Source organism: Crinia signifera, chromosome 6 (assembly GCF_055691185.1).
Source record: "Crinia signifera chromosome 6, ASM5569118v1, whole genome shotgun sequence".
NCBI classification, from domain to species: Eukaryota; Metazoa; Chordata; class Amphibia; order Anura; family Myobatrachidae; genus Crinia; species Crinia signifera.
In genome coordinates this window covers 254801187-254818556 of record NC_139222.1, presented here as the reverse complement: position 1 = coordinate 254818556, position 17370 = coordinate 254801187, and the positions used below count along the sequence as shown (strand labels likewise).

At 41.7% G+C, this 17370-nt stretch overlaps 1 protein-coding gene across 1 annotated transcript in view; it reads left to right on the top strand.

Moving 5' to 3' along the window:
• Nucleotides 1-715: 715 nt before the first annotated feature.
• Nucleotides 716-17370, top strand: part of LOC146009762 (alpha-2-macroglobulin-like protein 1) — a 43418-nt gene continuing 26763 nt past the window's right edge. The window contains exons 1-8 of the mRNA XM_083150223.1: nt 716-783; nt 3813-4002; nt 5757-5919; nt 8129-8181; nt 9257-9277; nt 11776-11941; nt 13740-13824; nt 15225-15330. Coding sequence (XP_083006349.1) covers nt 716-783; nt 3813-4002; nt 5757-5919; nt 8129-8181; nt 9257-9277; nt 11776-11941; nt 13740-13824; nt 15225-15330 — 852 coding nt within the window. The remainder of the gene's footprint in view (nt 784-3812; nt 4003-5756; nt 5920-8128; nt 8182-9256; nt 9278-11775; nt 11942-13739; nt 13825-15224; nt 15331-17370) is intronic.

Genomic DNA, 17370 nt, shown 5'->3' with positions numbered 1-17370 from the left:
TGTGGGGGCTATTGCTGCGCTGACCTGCCTTACCCTCTACTTGCCGCCGCGTCTGTGGCCAGGACCCGCAGATCTACCTGTCTGCTGTCTCGGCACTCCTCCTGGCTCCTGCTGCTAATGAAAAATCTCCCTCACAAAATGTCCGCCCCCTTACAGCAGACCGTTTTTGAGGATGCTAGAGGAGGGGGGCTGCCAACATTTTCAGCGGGGGTCGCTGATTTTCTAGTTACACCACTGGCTGTGATCAGCTTCTATTCAGTGTGGCTGGGAGCTTCTATTCAGTGTGAATACTGTAGAACCATTTCTGCCACGTGTTCTATTTGATAAATAATGAAGAATGAGCCTCATACATATCATGTGTCTGAGTGAATTATTACCTACAGTACTGTATAGGTGCGTGAGTTGCTAGTCACGAGGCATATATTGTCTCCAGCCCTTCTGTGTTACCTGTGCAGAGCCGCCAGCTATATTTCCATTGTGATGTATAGTACAATGTGTCAGTGTGTTACCTGCCATGTAAAAGATGCCCTGGGGAATTTTGGAAAGGCCGAGGGAAAGTGAGAAGTTTAATTTCCTCAAATAAAAGTATAAAAGTCAAGGAACACTGACTAGTAGTAGATATAGCAGTTTGAAAAGAATCAGAGGACAGCTATACTTGCAGATATACAGAGTACAGACACAGACTAACAGCTAGAACTACCGGTGGAACGTGACCATGATCCTGAGAGGACTTCTTCTGGGCCTTCTGGCTCTGGGCCTGACTGCTGGACAGAACAACGATATGTAAGAAAATATGATGATTGTATCATTTATTTCATTTTAATATTCAGGCTTTAGACAACATGTGCCAGATGTATCAAGCTTCAAAAAGTGATGAGGTGGAGAACGATAAACAATCAGCCAATCAGCTCCAACTGTCATTTTTCAAACCCAGCCTGTAATATGACAGGTAGGAGCTGATTGGCTGGCTGTTTCTCAATCTCCATTTTATCACTTTTTGAAGCTTGATACATCTGGTCCATAAAACTAAAAAAAAAGTATTTTGTAATTTATTTAAAGTTGTTATATATTTCCATTGTATATCATTTCTGTCACAATCATTGTAATCATTATTGTGTGCGCCAAATGTATACTTCCAAGTACAGGACCACTGCAGCAAGTTCCCATTCACATAAGACGTGTTCAGTTCTCAGTATTACTGATCAGATACTCTATGCCACTTGAATTCCACCTTTTACACGACACAAGGGGTGAAATTGAATAGGATGATGAGAGATTCAAAAAGTGAGAGATTTGGTAAAAATCTCCTGGGGTTTTTTTTAAGCGGCAATTATTTACATTGCAAAACCAGTATGATTTTGAAGTGTAAATGATTGCCGCTTTTAAAAAAAACATATCACAAGGACACAATCGGGTGCAAATGAAGTCCTAAACAGAGGTACTGTGTTCTTATATGGTGTGATCGTCCCCAACTGTGTTATTAATGCAATTAATATATAAGCACTTCACTCATCTCTCCTCATACCAGCCTCAATGAAGGAATAATGCCATAGGTGGGGATGTATCTGAGACCTGCATGAAACGTGCCTCTCTGAAGCCGGCAAGGATTCCCGCAGCAGGTGGCTGGAGCTGTCTGCTGCCGGAATCCTTGCCGGCTTTAAAAAAAAACCTGGAGATTTCTTATCAAATCTCTCACTTTCTGAATCTCTCATCCTATTACATTTCACCCAAGGTTTCCAAACCTGTGCATAGTGTAGAACTGCAAACATTCTAAGATCATGGGTGAGATTAAATGGGATGAGAGATTCAGAAAGTGAGAGATTTGGTGAGAAATCTCCAGGTTTTTTTTTAAAGCAGCAATCGTTTACACTGCAAAATCAAACTGGTTTTGCAGTGTAAATGATTGCCGCTTCAAAGAGTAGGCATGTATGTTAGACAGTTATAGTTTGGCAGATATGTATTATTATTATTATTATAAATCAATGGGGCCAGATGGGATACATTCAAGGATACTAAAAAAGCTTAAAGGGGAGCTGGTAAAACCAATAACAGAATTATTCAACCAGTCACTAGCTACTGGAGTAATCCTAGAGGACTGGAAAACAGCGAATGTAGTCCCACTGCACAAAAGTGGAAGAGAGAAAGAGGTAAGTGACTATCGACCAGTGAGCCTTACATCAGTAGTGGGGAAATTGATGGAAACACTCTTAAAACAAAGAGTTGTAGAATATCTCAAAACCAGCAATTTAGAGAATACGAAACAGCATGGGTTTACTGGGAAAAGATCATGTCAAACAAATCTTACTGACTTTTTTGACTGGGTGACTAAAGTAATATATTAAGGTGGGGCTGTAGATGTAGCTTATCTAGACTTTAGTAAGGCTTTTGACACTGTCCCACATTGCAGACTGTTAAATAAACTTGAAAGCTTGGGATTGGATTCTAAGATAATTGAATGGATAAGAGAGTGGTTGCAGGACAGAAAACAGAGAGTTGTAGTAAACGGAGTACAGTCAAGGGAGGGAAAGTTTACAAGTGGGGTACCCTAGGGATCTGTACTTGGACCAGTGCTTTTTAATATCTTTATTGGTGATATTGCAAATGGAATTGAGGGTGAAATGTGCCTTTTTGCAGATGACACAAAAGTAGACACACCAGGAGGGGTACAACAAATGATTGATGATCTAGGTAGATTAGAGGAATGGTCAAGAGCATGGCAACTACAGTTTAATGCCAATAATCATGCACTTAGGTCTCAAAAATCCAAATACTAAATATAGTACTATAAATGATACTATAATGGAAACTACTGAGGAAGAGAGGGATCTAGGTGTCACTATTTCAGGGGACAATGGCAGGTAGGGAAAGGCAGGTAGGCAATGTAACAAAGTAATGAAGAAGGCAAGTCAGATGCTTGGTTGCATATGGAGAGGTATCCGCAGTAGAAAGAAAGAATTAATAATGCTACTGTATAGGTCATTGGTACTACCTCATCTAGAGTACTGTGTTCAGTTCTGGAGGCCATATCTCCAGAAGGATATAAACAGGGCTATTCTAGTTCACTCTTTCTGACAAAATATTTCTTAGATGGACAAAACCATGTGCACAGCAGGTGAGGCAGGTGTAAAACCCCACCCAAATCTAAATATCTCTGCACAAGTGACACCTGCCTCACCTGCAGTGCACATGGTTTTGTCCATCTAAGAAATATTTTGTCAGAAAGAGTGAACTAGAATAAGGGCCTCAGTTCCTGCTGGAGCCTACTGAAAAATAGCCCTGGATATAAATACATTAGAGACTGTACAAAGAAGGGCAACTAAAATGGTGCATGGCCTACATCACAAAACGTACCAGGAAAGACTAAAAGATCTTAATATGTATACTTTGGAGCAGAGAGGGGAAAGGGGGATCATGATAGAAACTTTCAAATATATCAAGGGCTTTAACAAGGTCCAGAAGGGAGACATTCTTCACAGGAAGAGGAGCAGTAGAACAAGAGGACATGCACTGAAACTAGAGGGAGGAAGATTCAGGGGAAATTTGAGAAAGAATTACTTCACAGAAATAGTAGCAGATAAGTGGAATAGCCTCCCATCAGAGGTGGTAGAGGCAAATACAGTAGTACAATTTAAACATGCAAACTGAAAAATTCAACTATGACAAAATCTATAAATCAGGCAGCAAACCATGAGGGGACGTGGTCAGTCAGGGGGAGTTTATGAGTGTTATTGATGTAAATTCTAATGTACTAATTGTCTGTATGCATCGCTAAGCTACAATGGTCTTCTTCACATGCATTTATCTCTTGACAGGAAGGGGAAGTACTTATTGACAGTTCCAGCTGTCATGCATTATCCCTCCAACCAGACTATATGTGTCTTCATCCAATCACTTGAGGTTGAGACTAAAATAGATATTTCCCTGGTGACCTCATCGGGCTCTATGCTCCTTACTACCCAGATATATCAGGGAGAAGGACTGCAGCAATGTGATACAATCCAGGTAATGTATTATATAACTTGGATTATTCCCTACATATTCTTATCTCAACCAAGGCAGCAACACCTAAACTCTGCGGCCTGCTAACAACAACTATATGAAGGAATAGGATGATGCTTATCTTCTAGCTTGACTCAAGTATGGATCAATGAATGTACAGGACCTTCTGACATTAGTAGGGACAGGGATAGGTGCCTTGGGCACAGGTGGTCTTGGGGGTACAGCATTGAGTCAGCTCCCTAGTTTAGTAGCAGCACATGTAGAAATAAAAATAGTTTGTGCTAATGGGCCACAAATTCCCTGACCACATCCAATACATATGCAAATGGTATAGCCTGGTTTACAAAATATATGAATACCCCATAACAAACAAGTCTCCAGCAGCTCAGAGTGGCCTAGCATAGCCATCATGTGGCACCAGTATGCAATTCCCCAGGCAGACCCACCATGAGGTCACGATTACCATACTCTAAGGTCACTGAACATGGTGCCAGGGTATCATACCCCCAGGGATATCCAATGTGATGCCAGGATGCCATACCCCCACCCAACATGGTGGTAGAATGCCAGTTTTGAGCTTTATTAAAATAAAGAAACAAGAGTTTGCTTGTGCCTAATTTTAAACCCGCAGTGCTATGAAAGAATTCTAAGGGATTTATTTAATAAGATGGGTGTTCTAATGAAGATGGAATGTTGGCCCATAGCAGCCTATCAGAATCTACTTCTTAAGGTGCATACACACTGTACAATTTTTTTGACCAATTTCGTTGAAAGACATTTCCCTTGAACCCAGTGTTCTGGACAAAAGATGTTGACGAAAGATGTTGACGAATGATATTGACGACAGATGAAAGATCTAGCTACAGTTTATAGGGTCTTTTTGAAAGATATCCAAAATTGAGCTGCATGCACAGTTGACGAACAATCTTGATGAACAACTGGCGGGTATGCGCATCATCACTCGTCGTTCGTTGAAAGATATTTTGACCAATTTCAATCAGAATGGCCGAAATGAACGAAATTGGTCAAAAACAAGTTGGTCAAAAAAATTGTACAGTGTGTATGCACCTTCACAGTAATGTATTTAGCACCTTCTGGAAGATAATAGAATCTGATTGGTTGCCCATAGCAACATCCCATCTTCAATAGAACTCCCATCTTAGTAAATAAACCTCTGAGTGCCGGATGTATCAAGCTTTAAAAAATGATAAAGTGGAGCGTAATAAACAACCAGCCAATCGGCTGGGTTTGAAAAATGACAGTTGGGGGCTGATTGGCTGGTTGTTTATCACTCTACACTTTATCACTTTCTGAAGCTTGATACATCTGACCCTAATAGTTAAAAGTAAACCTCTACAGCTAACATGTAGGATAAATGTGGTTCTTATGTGCTTATGTTTGGCCAAAAAAAGGTTGTCCATGTACCATGTCATGGTGGTGGGTCCCTGACATCCACTTGTGTCAATTTATCAAGGGCTTACCATAATAATGCCCATTTTTAATTGGAGACTCAGGAACTTGTGCTGATTAAAGTTACCTACAGTAAATCAGATTCTCTCGTTTTCTTTTACAAAGTCAGTTGGCCTGGCGCTCTATTTTGGAGCCTGTCATTATATAAATGGTCACTCCAAGCCTGTGTGCAAACCAGGGCTTCCTCTTTGTCTGCTTGGACAGTAGAAAAAGGCAAATTATGTTAGTTTGTCATCTATATATTAGCTACATGAGTACTTAAATCCCCATCACATTTTTTCTTGCAGGTTCCACTTTTCGCAGATGGTCGTCAGGAGATAGCCAATATTACTGTAACGGGCAAAAGTGGTGACTCTGAGTATTCAGACTCCAAATCTGTTCTGATCAGACCCTTAAGAAATGGGATGTTTGTCCAGACAGACAGGCCGATTTACCAGCCTGGAGAGAAAAGTAAGACTGGTTTAGGCTGTACAATCCATGTTCATAAATAATGCCATAGTGTATGTATACATGTCTATGAATGTCATCTGGAATAAGTTCTCAATACATTTAATAATTCCTCACTTATGGCCTAATTCAGAGTTATGCGCTATTTGCCTCTTTGGAGGCAGCAGCTGTGCAAATATATGATAATGCTGCAGAAGGCATCTGAAGAGGAAAGACACCTTCTGCCAACATCGCCAAAGACTTAGCGCCAGAACACCTTTGCAACCATCGGTGACAATGGTCATTGTTATCGTCTATCTGCTTGCCTACAAAACATTGATGACAAGCCAAAATTTTGACTGGCAATCCTCCCGTCATCATAGTCATACACAACCATCAGGTTTGCGTAAAACTGGTACATGAATCAGACCCTTACCAGTGAGCCAGTAGCCGCCATGAATATAAGTGTACAATGGTGACAGGTGCAATAGGGCTGCCTGAAATCTCTGCATTAGAAAGAATCGGAGTATCCTGCAATTCCTTCTATATGCCCAGGACAGGACTTCAGCATGCTTAGCCTACATACGGACTAACAATCTCACCCATTCAGCTACAAGCAGGGGCGGATTGGCCATCACCCTTACAGGGAAGATTCCCGATAGGCAGATGAAGCTGTGAGGCCACCTGTCAGCCAGTGATTTTTTTTTTTAAAGATGTGTCACTGCTCAGAGTAATGGCCCTGTCCCCGATGTTGCAAATATAAGGTGTGCGCCCATCTGTATCCATGTCACATCTGTTTCAGGGACAGGAGTGGGTGTAACAATGTCAATGACTTCCACACAGGTGTGCTGATGTAATATTCCCACCTATTTTGTTGCTGGTTCCGTCTACATTTGATTTAGTCCTGCGCTCTGGAGGCCACTTCTATAATTTCCAGGGCCACTTTTAGTTTCCTATCTGCCCCTGGCTACAAGAGAGGGAGCTGAGATACTGTAGATAGGACACTGAATTGTCCACTGTTACATAAAAGGTGTGTAAGCTCAGCTCATACTTGTACACAGTGGTGGGTTTTACCTAGGGACTGTAGGACTGCAGCACCCCAATCATCACCCCCAGTAAAATCTGCCACTCGCAGGGACTGCCTAGCAATGGCAATGACTTCTCATGGGAAGCGTTGCCTGCAAATCACAGCCAGACAGGCAGTTCCGGGGGGAGGTGTTTTCTTACCCTGGGACTGACAGTCTGAAATACTGTGGTAAAGACAGCAAGTCCCTTGGCAAGCCACTCTCCCTCTATAACATCACCCTACTCTGGCTTCCATGGGTTGCAGGTCATGCAGCCCAGAGATGGCAACTATTCAGCAGTGCTGGGGTAAACCTCTGGCCCTAAGCACCTCCCCCCACTGCAGGCAGACCTAAGCCCTGCCTCCTCATGACATCAGCCATCAATCACTGGGTGAGTGGAGAGTAGAAGTGTCAAGACCCTCCAGGCATAGGTGCCGATTTATGTTTTTGCTGGTGAGTGCTCAAGCCAAAAATATAGAGTAGTGGCTTCATGGGAAAGGGGCGTGGCTACAAAATAATACTGATTTATATTACGCAGCACAGTTGTCTCCAATATTCAAATTATGGCAACAGTGCCAAATAGATAAATGCCCACACAGTGCAGGTACAAAAATCCCCCCCCACAGTGCCAAATACATAAATGCCCCCACAGTGCAGTTACATAAATGCCCACACAGTACCTGTGCCAGCGACGAGGGAGGGGGAGTGCAGTGGGTCATGGGCAGGGGTGGCCGCTGCTGAGCGGGTGGGTGCTCATCAATTTCTGTGGGTGCTTGGGCCCTCAAGCACCCACAGAATCGGCACCTATGCCTCCAGGCCAGACAGGCAATCAGCCGCTGCTGCCCGTACGTGTCGGACAACTCTGTATAAGACCCTACAGGATAAATTTACTAAAGATTCCAAAAATGAACGTAATGTTGCCCAGAGCCACTAATCAGACTATTTCTATTTCTATTGCATCCTAGAAAATGATATACAGAGTCTTATTGGTTGCTGTGTAACATCACCTCTTTTCATTTTTAGAAGCTATACCCCTACATGTACATGTATTTATAGTTACAATAAAACCAAATTACAATATTTTCACCTACTTTTTATAGGATGTAAAGTATTATTTGGTCGATAATGACTCAATCAAGTCAATGACTTTATACTTTTCTTCTCTGCAGTATTCATAAGGGCTGTTGATTTTACTGAGGATCTTATTGCTAAGGATGAAATGGTGAGTCTGCAATATTAATATGACCTATTTCTATTGACCAAATGTAATCGAAATTTTAGAATTAAGCTAAAGGAAAATAGCCTGCGCAGTGCAATAATAATGATGCGATGATGATGATTATTATTATATACTCTGTGTATATATATATATATATATTTATATATATATATTTAAAGCGCTGCGGAATCTGTGTGCGCTATATAAGAAACTGCTAATAAATATATATATATATATACATACATACATACATACATACATACATACATACAGTATTTTTTAGAACTTAAGGCACTTTATAGATAAAGTAGTGTGATCAGGGATATGGGACATCATTCCACCACACATGAGAGTAATAGGACAGACATGCAGAGTTACATATTTTGTTGTGTTATTACATATTTAAGGGCTTAATATGCTGATAATAAATAAATAGTAAAAAGTGTCATTCAGTATAATCAATTGTTGTGAGATGTTGTTTGACTTCTTCTTATGAGGACATTTAAAGAACCGCAACTTCATTCTCAACTAATAAATTGCTTCCTCTTTCGAAACCCGTTGAGCGATTCCGTCTATCTTTACACACGGAGCGATTAGTTGCTCAGCGATATATCGGTCAGTCACCAAATTGCTGAGTGTCCCGTTTTCTTCAGCGCTGGTCGTTGATGAAAACGAGACACTCTGCCAGGAGAAGCCACTGGTCGGAGGAGCATGCTACTCCGACCAGTGCAGGGCTGCTCGCGGGAGCGACTGTCACCTTGTACGCACGTGAATATGATCGCTTATCCCCAGCGATTGTGGCTTTTATGTATGGGGCATTAAGTTCATCTCACCTTTCGAGTTTTCCTTAAAGAACCTGGAATGCGGTAGAGAAAGCAAGCATGGCTAGAGTAAAGGTGACTCTCCACTATACCGGGTGGCACATAATAACAATATATTACATTCATACTATGTAGAATTTATTTAGAGCATTACATTATCAGGATTGTGTGGAGAGATTAATAGTATTGCAACAATATATCAATGTATTTGTTAATGTATTCCATGTTAATAACTATTCTATGTCCTTCTTTCACAGTTTTCATTGGCTAAAGTCCAGGTAAGTTATACAGTATGCAAGTCTAGCCATCTGCTAATGCAAACTGTATGTACAGTACTGTATAATTCTCATTAGATGTACTGTATTTAAGCATTCATATATTCACATTGTAGTTGTTATGCAGTACTCAGGCTTGACCTGATTTTTACTAAGTAACCTATTTAACTGTATGCAGTCAGGTTGTCACCATTCCAGATATCGACAGGTGAAGGACGACATTGATGATGTTAAAAAAATGTTGACTTCATTATTAATGCTGACACTGACATTGGAAATTTTGTTATACATTTTGACATTTCCATTACTTTTAGGATTAGAATAAGAATTAGGGTTAGTGTTAAAGTCCAGATTAGCATTAGGGATAGTGTTAGGGCTAATGCTGGAGTTGGCATTAGGTTTAAGGCAATGTCGGACTGTGGCATTATAGCCCACTGGGGAACACAGTGGAGTTTTGGGGTGTGTCTCCAAAGGGGCTGTGGCTGGTTAGTTTTTTCTAATAATTAGTTCATGGCCTGGGCCCCTTAACAAATTTCAAATAAAAAAAGATAAAAGCCACCTGCGCCGCTCGGTACACGCTCAGGGGCACCAACTCTCTTCACAATGGTCAAATATACATATAGAGTAGTCCCACATGCACTGTCTCTGTATAGCAATGAAGCTTCAGTATTATGGTTAGTATTAGGGTTAGTGTTAGGGCTAGGGATAGCATTAGGGTTAGTGTTAGGGCTAGCATTAGGGTTAGTGTAAAGGTTAGCATTAGGGTTACTGTTAGGGCAGTGTTAGCATTATGGTTAGTGTTAGGGTAAGGGCTAGTGTTAGCATTAGGGTTCGTGTTAAGGTAAGGGCTAGTGTTAGCATTATGGTTAGTGTTAGGGTAAGGGTTAGTGTTAGCATTATGGTTAGTGTTAGGGTAAGGGCTAGTGTTAGCATTAGGGTTAATGTTCGGATAAAGGTTATTGTTAGCATTATGGTTAGTGTTAGGGTAAGGGCTAGTGTTAGTATTAGGGTTAGTGTTAGGGTAAGGGCTAGTGTTAGCATTAGGGTAAGTATTAGGGTAAGGGCTAAGGTTATCATTAGGGTTAGTGTTAGGGTAAGGGCTAAGGTTAGCATTAGGGTTAGTGTTAGGGTAAGGGCTAGTGTTAGCATTAGGATTAATGTTCGGATAAGGGCTAGTGTTAGCATTATGGTTAGTGTTAGAGTAAGGGCTAGTGTTAGCATTAGGGTTCATGTTAAGGTAAGGGCTAGTGTTAGCATTAGGGTTAATGTTCGGATAAGGGCTAGTGTTAGCATTATGGTTAGTGTTAGGGTAAGGGCTAGTGTTAGTATTAGAGTTAGGGTAAGGGCTAGTGTTAGTATTAGGGTTAATGTTAGGGTAAGGGCTAGTGTTAGCATTAGAGTTCGTGTTAAGGTAAGGGCTAGTGTTAGCATTAGGGTTAGTGTTAGGGTAAGGGCTAAGGTTAGCATTAGGGTTAATGTTTGGGTAAGGGCTAAGGTTAGCATTAGGGTTAATGTTAGGGTAATGGCTAGTGTTAGCATTAGGGTTAGTGTTAGGGTAAGGGCTAAGGTTAGTATTAGGGTTAATGTTAGGGTAAGGGCTAGTGTTAGCATTAGGGTTAGTGTTAGGGTAAGGGCTAAGGTTAGCACTAGGGTTAGTGTTAGGGTAAGGGCTAGTGTTAGCATTAGGGTTAATGTTCGGATAACGGCTAGTGTTAGCATTATGGTTAGTGTTAGGGTAAGGGCTAGTGTTAGCATTAGGGTTCGTGTTAAGGTAAGGGCTAGTGTTAGCATTAGGGTTAATGTTCGGATAAGGGATAGTGTTAGCATTATAGTTAGTGTTAGGGTAAGGGCTAGTGTTAGTATTAGGGTTAGTGTTAGGGTAAGGGCTAGTGTTAGCATTAGGGTTAATGTTAGGGTAAGGGCTAGTGTTAGCATTAGGGTTCGTGTTAAGGTAAGGGCTAGCGTTAGTATTAGGGTTAGTGTTAGGGTAAGGGCTAAGGTTAGCATTAGGATTAATCAGGGCTATTTTTCAGTAGGCTCCAGCAGGAACTGAGGCCCTTATTCTAGTTCACGCTTTCGGACAAAATATTTCTTAGATGGACAAAACCATGTGCACTGCAGGTGAGGCAGGTGTTACTTGTGCAGAGATAATTAGATTTGGGTGGGGTTTTACACCTGCCTCACCTGCAGTGCACATGGCTTTGTCCATCTAAGAAATATTTTGTCAGAAAGAGTGAACTAGAATAAGGGCCTCAGTTCCTGCTGGAGCCTGCTGAAAAATAGCCCTGGGGTTAATGTTAGGGTAAGGGCTAAGGTTAGCATTAGGGTTAATGTTAGGGTAAGGGCTAGTGTTAGCATTAGGGTTAGTGTTAGGGTAAGGGCTAAGGTTAGCATTAGGGTTAGTGTTAGGGTTAGGGCTAAGGTTAGCACTAAGGTTAGTGATACTATAGTAGATATTTGGAAATATATTTACCAGAGGTTACGTTTTCTTTTGACTAAAGGGTCCCAATGGCAACACCATTAATCAGTGGCAGAATGTTGAAACTCGCAGTGGCATTCTGGAATTGACCTGGAATCTGTCCCCTGGCATAGCATTGGGTGACTACACCATCACTGTACAGAAAAAAGACAGCACAGCAGCTGTGACTGTTACAGTGAATGAATTTGGTAAGTTAATAAATGAAATCTGTTGGTAGTGCTACGGTACATGCGCATCTCATATGATCAAAGCGCTCAGTCATTATATATTGCCTGTCAATCTCTGTTTCGGAAAACAAAATGATGTACATCAGGCCTAGCTAACCCATGGCTCTCCAGTTGTTGTGAAACCACACATCCCAGCATGCCCTGCCACAGTTTTAACATTCCCTTATAGCAAACTGCAGCAGGGCATGCTGTGACTTGTAGTTTCACAACAACTGGCGAAACACAGGTTGGCCAGGCCTGGTCTACATGCAATTGGACATGGCTTAATCTAAGTAGAATGTTGCTGGGTATTGGTGGATCTTGTATTTAATGTGGATAAGGTCTATTTTGTCCCAATTATGGTACTGAAATGTGAATTGATTAGAGGATGGCTCATTGTGGATGAAATGGTATCCAGATGTCTGACAGGCAACATCTAGGTTGACAATCAAAAGATCGACATGCATATGGTTGGAAAAAAGTCGACACACGCATAAGAGGTTTTTTCTTTATTTTTCCAAATGTTTCATCCTTTACAAACCACGAGGACTCTGATTGAAGACCATAAAGTGTGCCGACTGCAGCAGTAGCGTAGCGAGGTACCCCGACCCGAAGCATTGCGAGCAAAGCAATTGGATCCACATGCTCAAATGTCGACATTGACACAAAAGAAGTGACAAACACATGTTGACATTTTGACCTGTCCACATTTTGCCTGTTTCGACCTTTTTTCCCCAGTATTGATCTTGTGCATGTTGACTTTCTGGTGTTGACCTAGACCAGGCATGTCCAACGTTGGCCCGCCAGATGTTGTGAAACTACACATCCCAGCATTTTTTGCCACAGTTTTGCTATTAGAGAATGCTAAAACTATTGCAAAGCATGCTGGGATGTTTAGTTTCACAACATCTGGTTGGACATGCCTGACCTAGACATTATCGACCTAATATTCTACATCTGGATGAAATATGTACATGATGAGATTATGATCAGATGCTCTATCTATCAGTTAGGGAAACTTGCCTGTGGCTACAGAACACAATGGTTCTAGAGCAGTGATTTTCAACCTTCTTACCTTGTGGCACACTAAATAAGATTTAAAAATTGCCAAGGCACACCATGAGATCCCCACATGGCAAAACACATTGCCCCCACAGGAAAAAAAAAAAAAACCTATTGCCCCCCCATATAAAAAAAAACAATCACACTGGTCCCCACAGGTAACACAAATAAAATACATTGGCCCTTTAAATGAAAAGAAGAGACCAGTACATAACAGTAGATCTGGAGGCACACTTGAGAACAGCTCAAGGCACACTAGTGTACCACAGCACAGTGGTTGAAAAACACTGTTCTAGAGACTGGTCCTCTACTGTTGTGGCTTCATTGCATACACATCTCAGCATGCAAGCCGCGGCATAGCAGGGCATAGGCTCTTATTTCAATGGGACCGGGTGGCGATGCTTATGTACAGGTGGCATACATCGCGATTCTACGTCGGCACACTTCTATGTGCAGCAAAGCTGCAGCAGGACACATCGGTATGTTCACGTTATTTACTTTTTCCTTTCAAATTTCTTTAGTCTTTACAGGGCTGGACTGGCCCCATGGTGTACAGAGAAATGCCCGGTGGGCACCAATAATGTTTATACTATTCTATACATAATTAGAATGAAGCACAAATCATATACTTTTTATCCATGTTGTCTACAGGCAGCGGTTTCCCAACATTTATGAACAAGGATCTAAATATATATGTATATTGTTTTTCCTTATACAGTTTTGCCAAAGTTCGACTTCACCCTAGATGCTCCCAAAGAGGTTACTATTCTGCAGAGCAGCTTCTCTATCAACATGTGTGGCAAGTAAGTCCTGCTTTATGCCAATAGGAACAATGGAGAATGACACAATTAATTGTCTGATTTTTATGACAGTATTATTTATTTTTACATTTTGCAGTGGTGACCAACATATGGTCCAAAGGCTGCCCTTCCCCTTCCATAGATGCAGGGTCATCAGCAGGCTCCTACCTTTGTGGAGAGGAGGGAGGGCTGAGCCTGACCATGCTGCCTGGGGTGTCTGACAGGCACATATGTCCAAGTGTGGGCTTGACTGCACATGCGCAAATTCCCGGCTCCTATGGACTGCATCAGCTGCAGCCCATAAAAGCGGCTAGAGCCGATGATCTGACAGGGAGTAGCTTCCAACAGAAAGCCAGCTTTAACTAATTGCAGTCCGTCCAGGAAGTCGCAGACGAGTAAACACCTCCCAATGGGACTGTATGTCCAGGCAGGTAGTACTGTACTTCCAATAGGTCCAATAGGTCACATTATAGCCAGTGCAGTCTGGACTGCAACTGTCTCACGGCAGTGAGTAACTGTCAATTGGACCAATATCACTATGTATGTGTCTACAGAACTAGGGCAGGGTCTATGGAGCCAATCAAAATCATTTGGGTTATTTATGAGCCTGTCTCCGAATCTGGTCAAGAGATAACTGTACTGGAACTTGTGGTATGATTTGCTAACTGAAATAATAGGACTTCAGATCACCTGGGAGTGATCTAAACACTTATACCAAGCGTTAAATGACTGATGTGTGGCCAAACTGGAAATTAATGTGTTGCTTTCCCCCCTGCGATCTCTGGCAACACTGCATTTAGCTTACAATTATCTGCACTTCAGAAGCGGTGATTAGCTTGTTGCTCAGTGAGCTCTGGTCTCCTTTGGTACTGCTGTGATCCCTGTGGTCTGTAAATTGAATAGAGATACTATTAAGGTTCTTTACAGCCTCTCAACTCACCTTACTGATGACCAGGGGTCCGCAGGAACACAGGAACAGATGTACGGAGCTAACCAATCATAAATGCACCAGTCCCTGGGTGCAGGTAAGTTTTTTTTTTTTTTTTTTTACAATGTTGACAGCCTGTGGTCTATCGGATGCACATGGTTGATCATAGAAGTAGGCTGTGTTCTCAGCCTTTACCTCCAGCAGATAGGAAAAGGTAAGCTAGTATAGGAGAAACAGTGAGACCTAAAACTGCCACCTGAAGATAGCGTTGTTATCACAGGGCTTCATCCAGTATATTTTTCACTATTTGATTTATTAAACCTGAAGCCGATCACATTTCTCATTGTAAGTTTTGCGATTTGCTTTCTTCAAATAATGCAATATTAAAGGCTTGGAGGAATATTTCATATTTGTTTTCAATTAATGTAGTACGAATATTTTTGATAAATATAAACTTTTGTTGTTAACGCCACAGATATACATATGGCAAGCCAGTGAGTGGTCATATAAATGGAAAGATCTGTCGCCTTGGCAATGAAGTAGAAGGAACGGAAGACATCTGTATGCCGATCAATGAAGAGGTATTTACAATCAAAGCAGTGGTGTCACCCACCCAACTCATTATGTCACCACTCATGAACCTGCTCCCATGTCAGACCATCCTAAGCGATGATTTATGTTGTAATGTTACTCGTTAATCATAATTCCAACATATCACTGAATGTATTGAGAACAGTAGCAAATTTAAAATGAGACTGTACCTTTAACTCTTTGAGTGCCAAATGAATTTGTCAAAATTGGTGTGAAAATTGTCAAGCAAACATTTTTATTCATCATAATGTCCTGTAATGTTTGCCTTAAATAGAAAATATAATCTTGTTTTACTCAACATTTTTATTTGAATCTATATAACAAATGTGAGCAACGCTGGCATATTAAGTGGATGCTGTAATTTGCACATCTCTCATAGAGATGTTGGGACTTAAAGGGTTAAATTACAATGTCCAAAACCCATCATTATAGGCTTACCTGGCACACATAGCATTATGCTTGGCACTCCCATGGAACGGCCTGTCTCCATCTCAAGGTGCCTACTTCCTGTCAATCACAATTGCCAACGGCTTGCGAATAGAAAAAGTAACAGGAGTTCATTGCTGGCCGGCGTCACGCACGCACATTAGGGCACATACGCAGTTCATCAATAATTGACCGCTGTGCGAATTCGCAGCTGTGCAATCAGGTCTGAATTAGGTCCATTGTGTCAAATTACCTTCGGGTTTGATCGCCCCTCCAGTAGCCATGGCTATCCAGCAGTACTAAGGCAGTATATGTTACATATGTATTTTTTAATTGATACTAACTTGTACTATCATTGTGCTGTTTATCTACAAACCTTTTGGTACTTGTATATTTGCAGGGCGACCGCTAAGCTATTTGCTTAGTGGGCTATTCTGCGTAGTGAAATCGCATCGCATCACATAGCACGTTTTCGTGCTGTGTGATACGATCTCACTAGTTAATTTATTCACTGCACCCTGGTCGCGGATCGCATCGCACGCAAAATCACATGCGCAACACCCCCAGTATACACGTCAATGCGATGCAATGGGATTTAGCACACCCCCACTATCCACATCACCCCAAAGCATAGCGAGCGGACGCAGAAAGCGTTGATTTTCTAAAGTGTGGCGAGCGCAGCGAGCCACCGAACCCGAAGCGTGGCGAGCTTGCCTCACTTTATAAAATCAACTCCACGCCGACGTGGATAGTGGGGGTGTGAAAAGGTCGAGAGGACGCGTTCCGGGTCCCCTCGCAGGGCTCGCTGCACTCGCCACGCTTCGGGGTGACGTGGATAGTGGGGGTGTACTAAATTCCATTGCATCGCATAGACATGTATACGGGGGTGTTGTGCTATATCGCATCGCACGCAAAATCGCATGTGATCGCATGCGATTTTGCATGCGATGTGATCCGCGGCCAGGGTGCAGTGAATAAATTAACTAATGAGATCGCATCGTACGGCACGAAAACGTGCCATGCGATGCGATTTCACTATGCCTGCGTACGTATGCAAATTGGGCGCCCTGCAAATACACAAGTACCAACCTTTTTTATTGTTATAACCTGGTTTGGGTTATTTTGTTTACATTTTACATATTTATCTATATATCTGATTGATACCACAACTTACTAATGCAGTATCCCCCGTGCTTTATATTAGTACAATGGGGTTTATTCTAGTTCATTCTTTCTGACAAAATCCTTCTTAAGGTGCGTACACATGTACAGATTTTCTGTCTGATCTATCTGGTGGGAACAAAAACCTGGAAATGTATGGGAGCAAATGACAATCAAAAAATTGTTCCCAAACACTTGAAAACAGACAGTGATCAGTCAGACAAATTGTTTAATCGTTCTGATATAACAAATTTATTAAAGCATATATTTTTTTCTCTATTTTCCTGTATTGGGGTGGAAATTTTTGATTGTCATATGCTCCCATACATTTCTAAGTTTTTGTTCCCACCAGATAGATCAGACAGAAAATCTGTACATGTGTATGCACCTTTAGATGGACAAAACCATGTGCACTGCAGGGGGGCAGATGTAACATGTGCAGA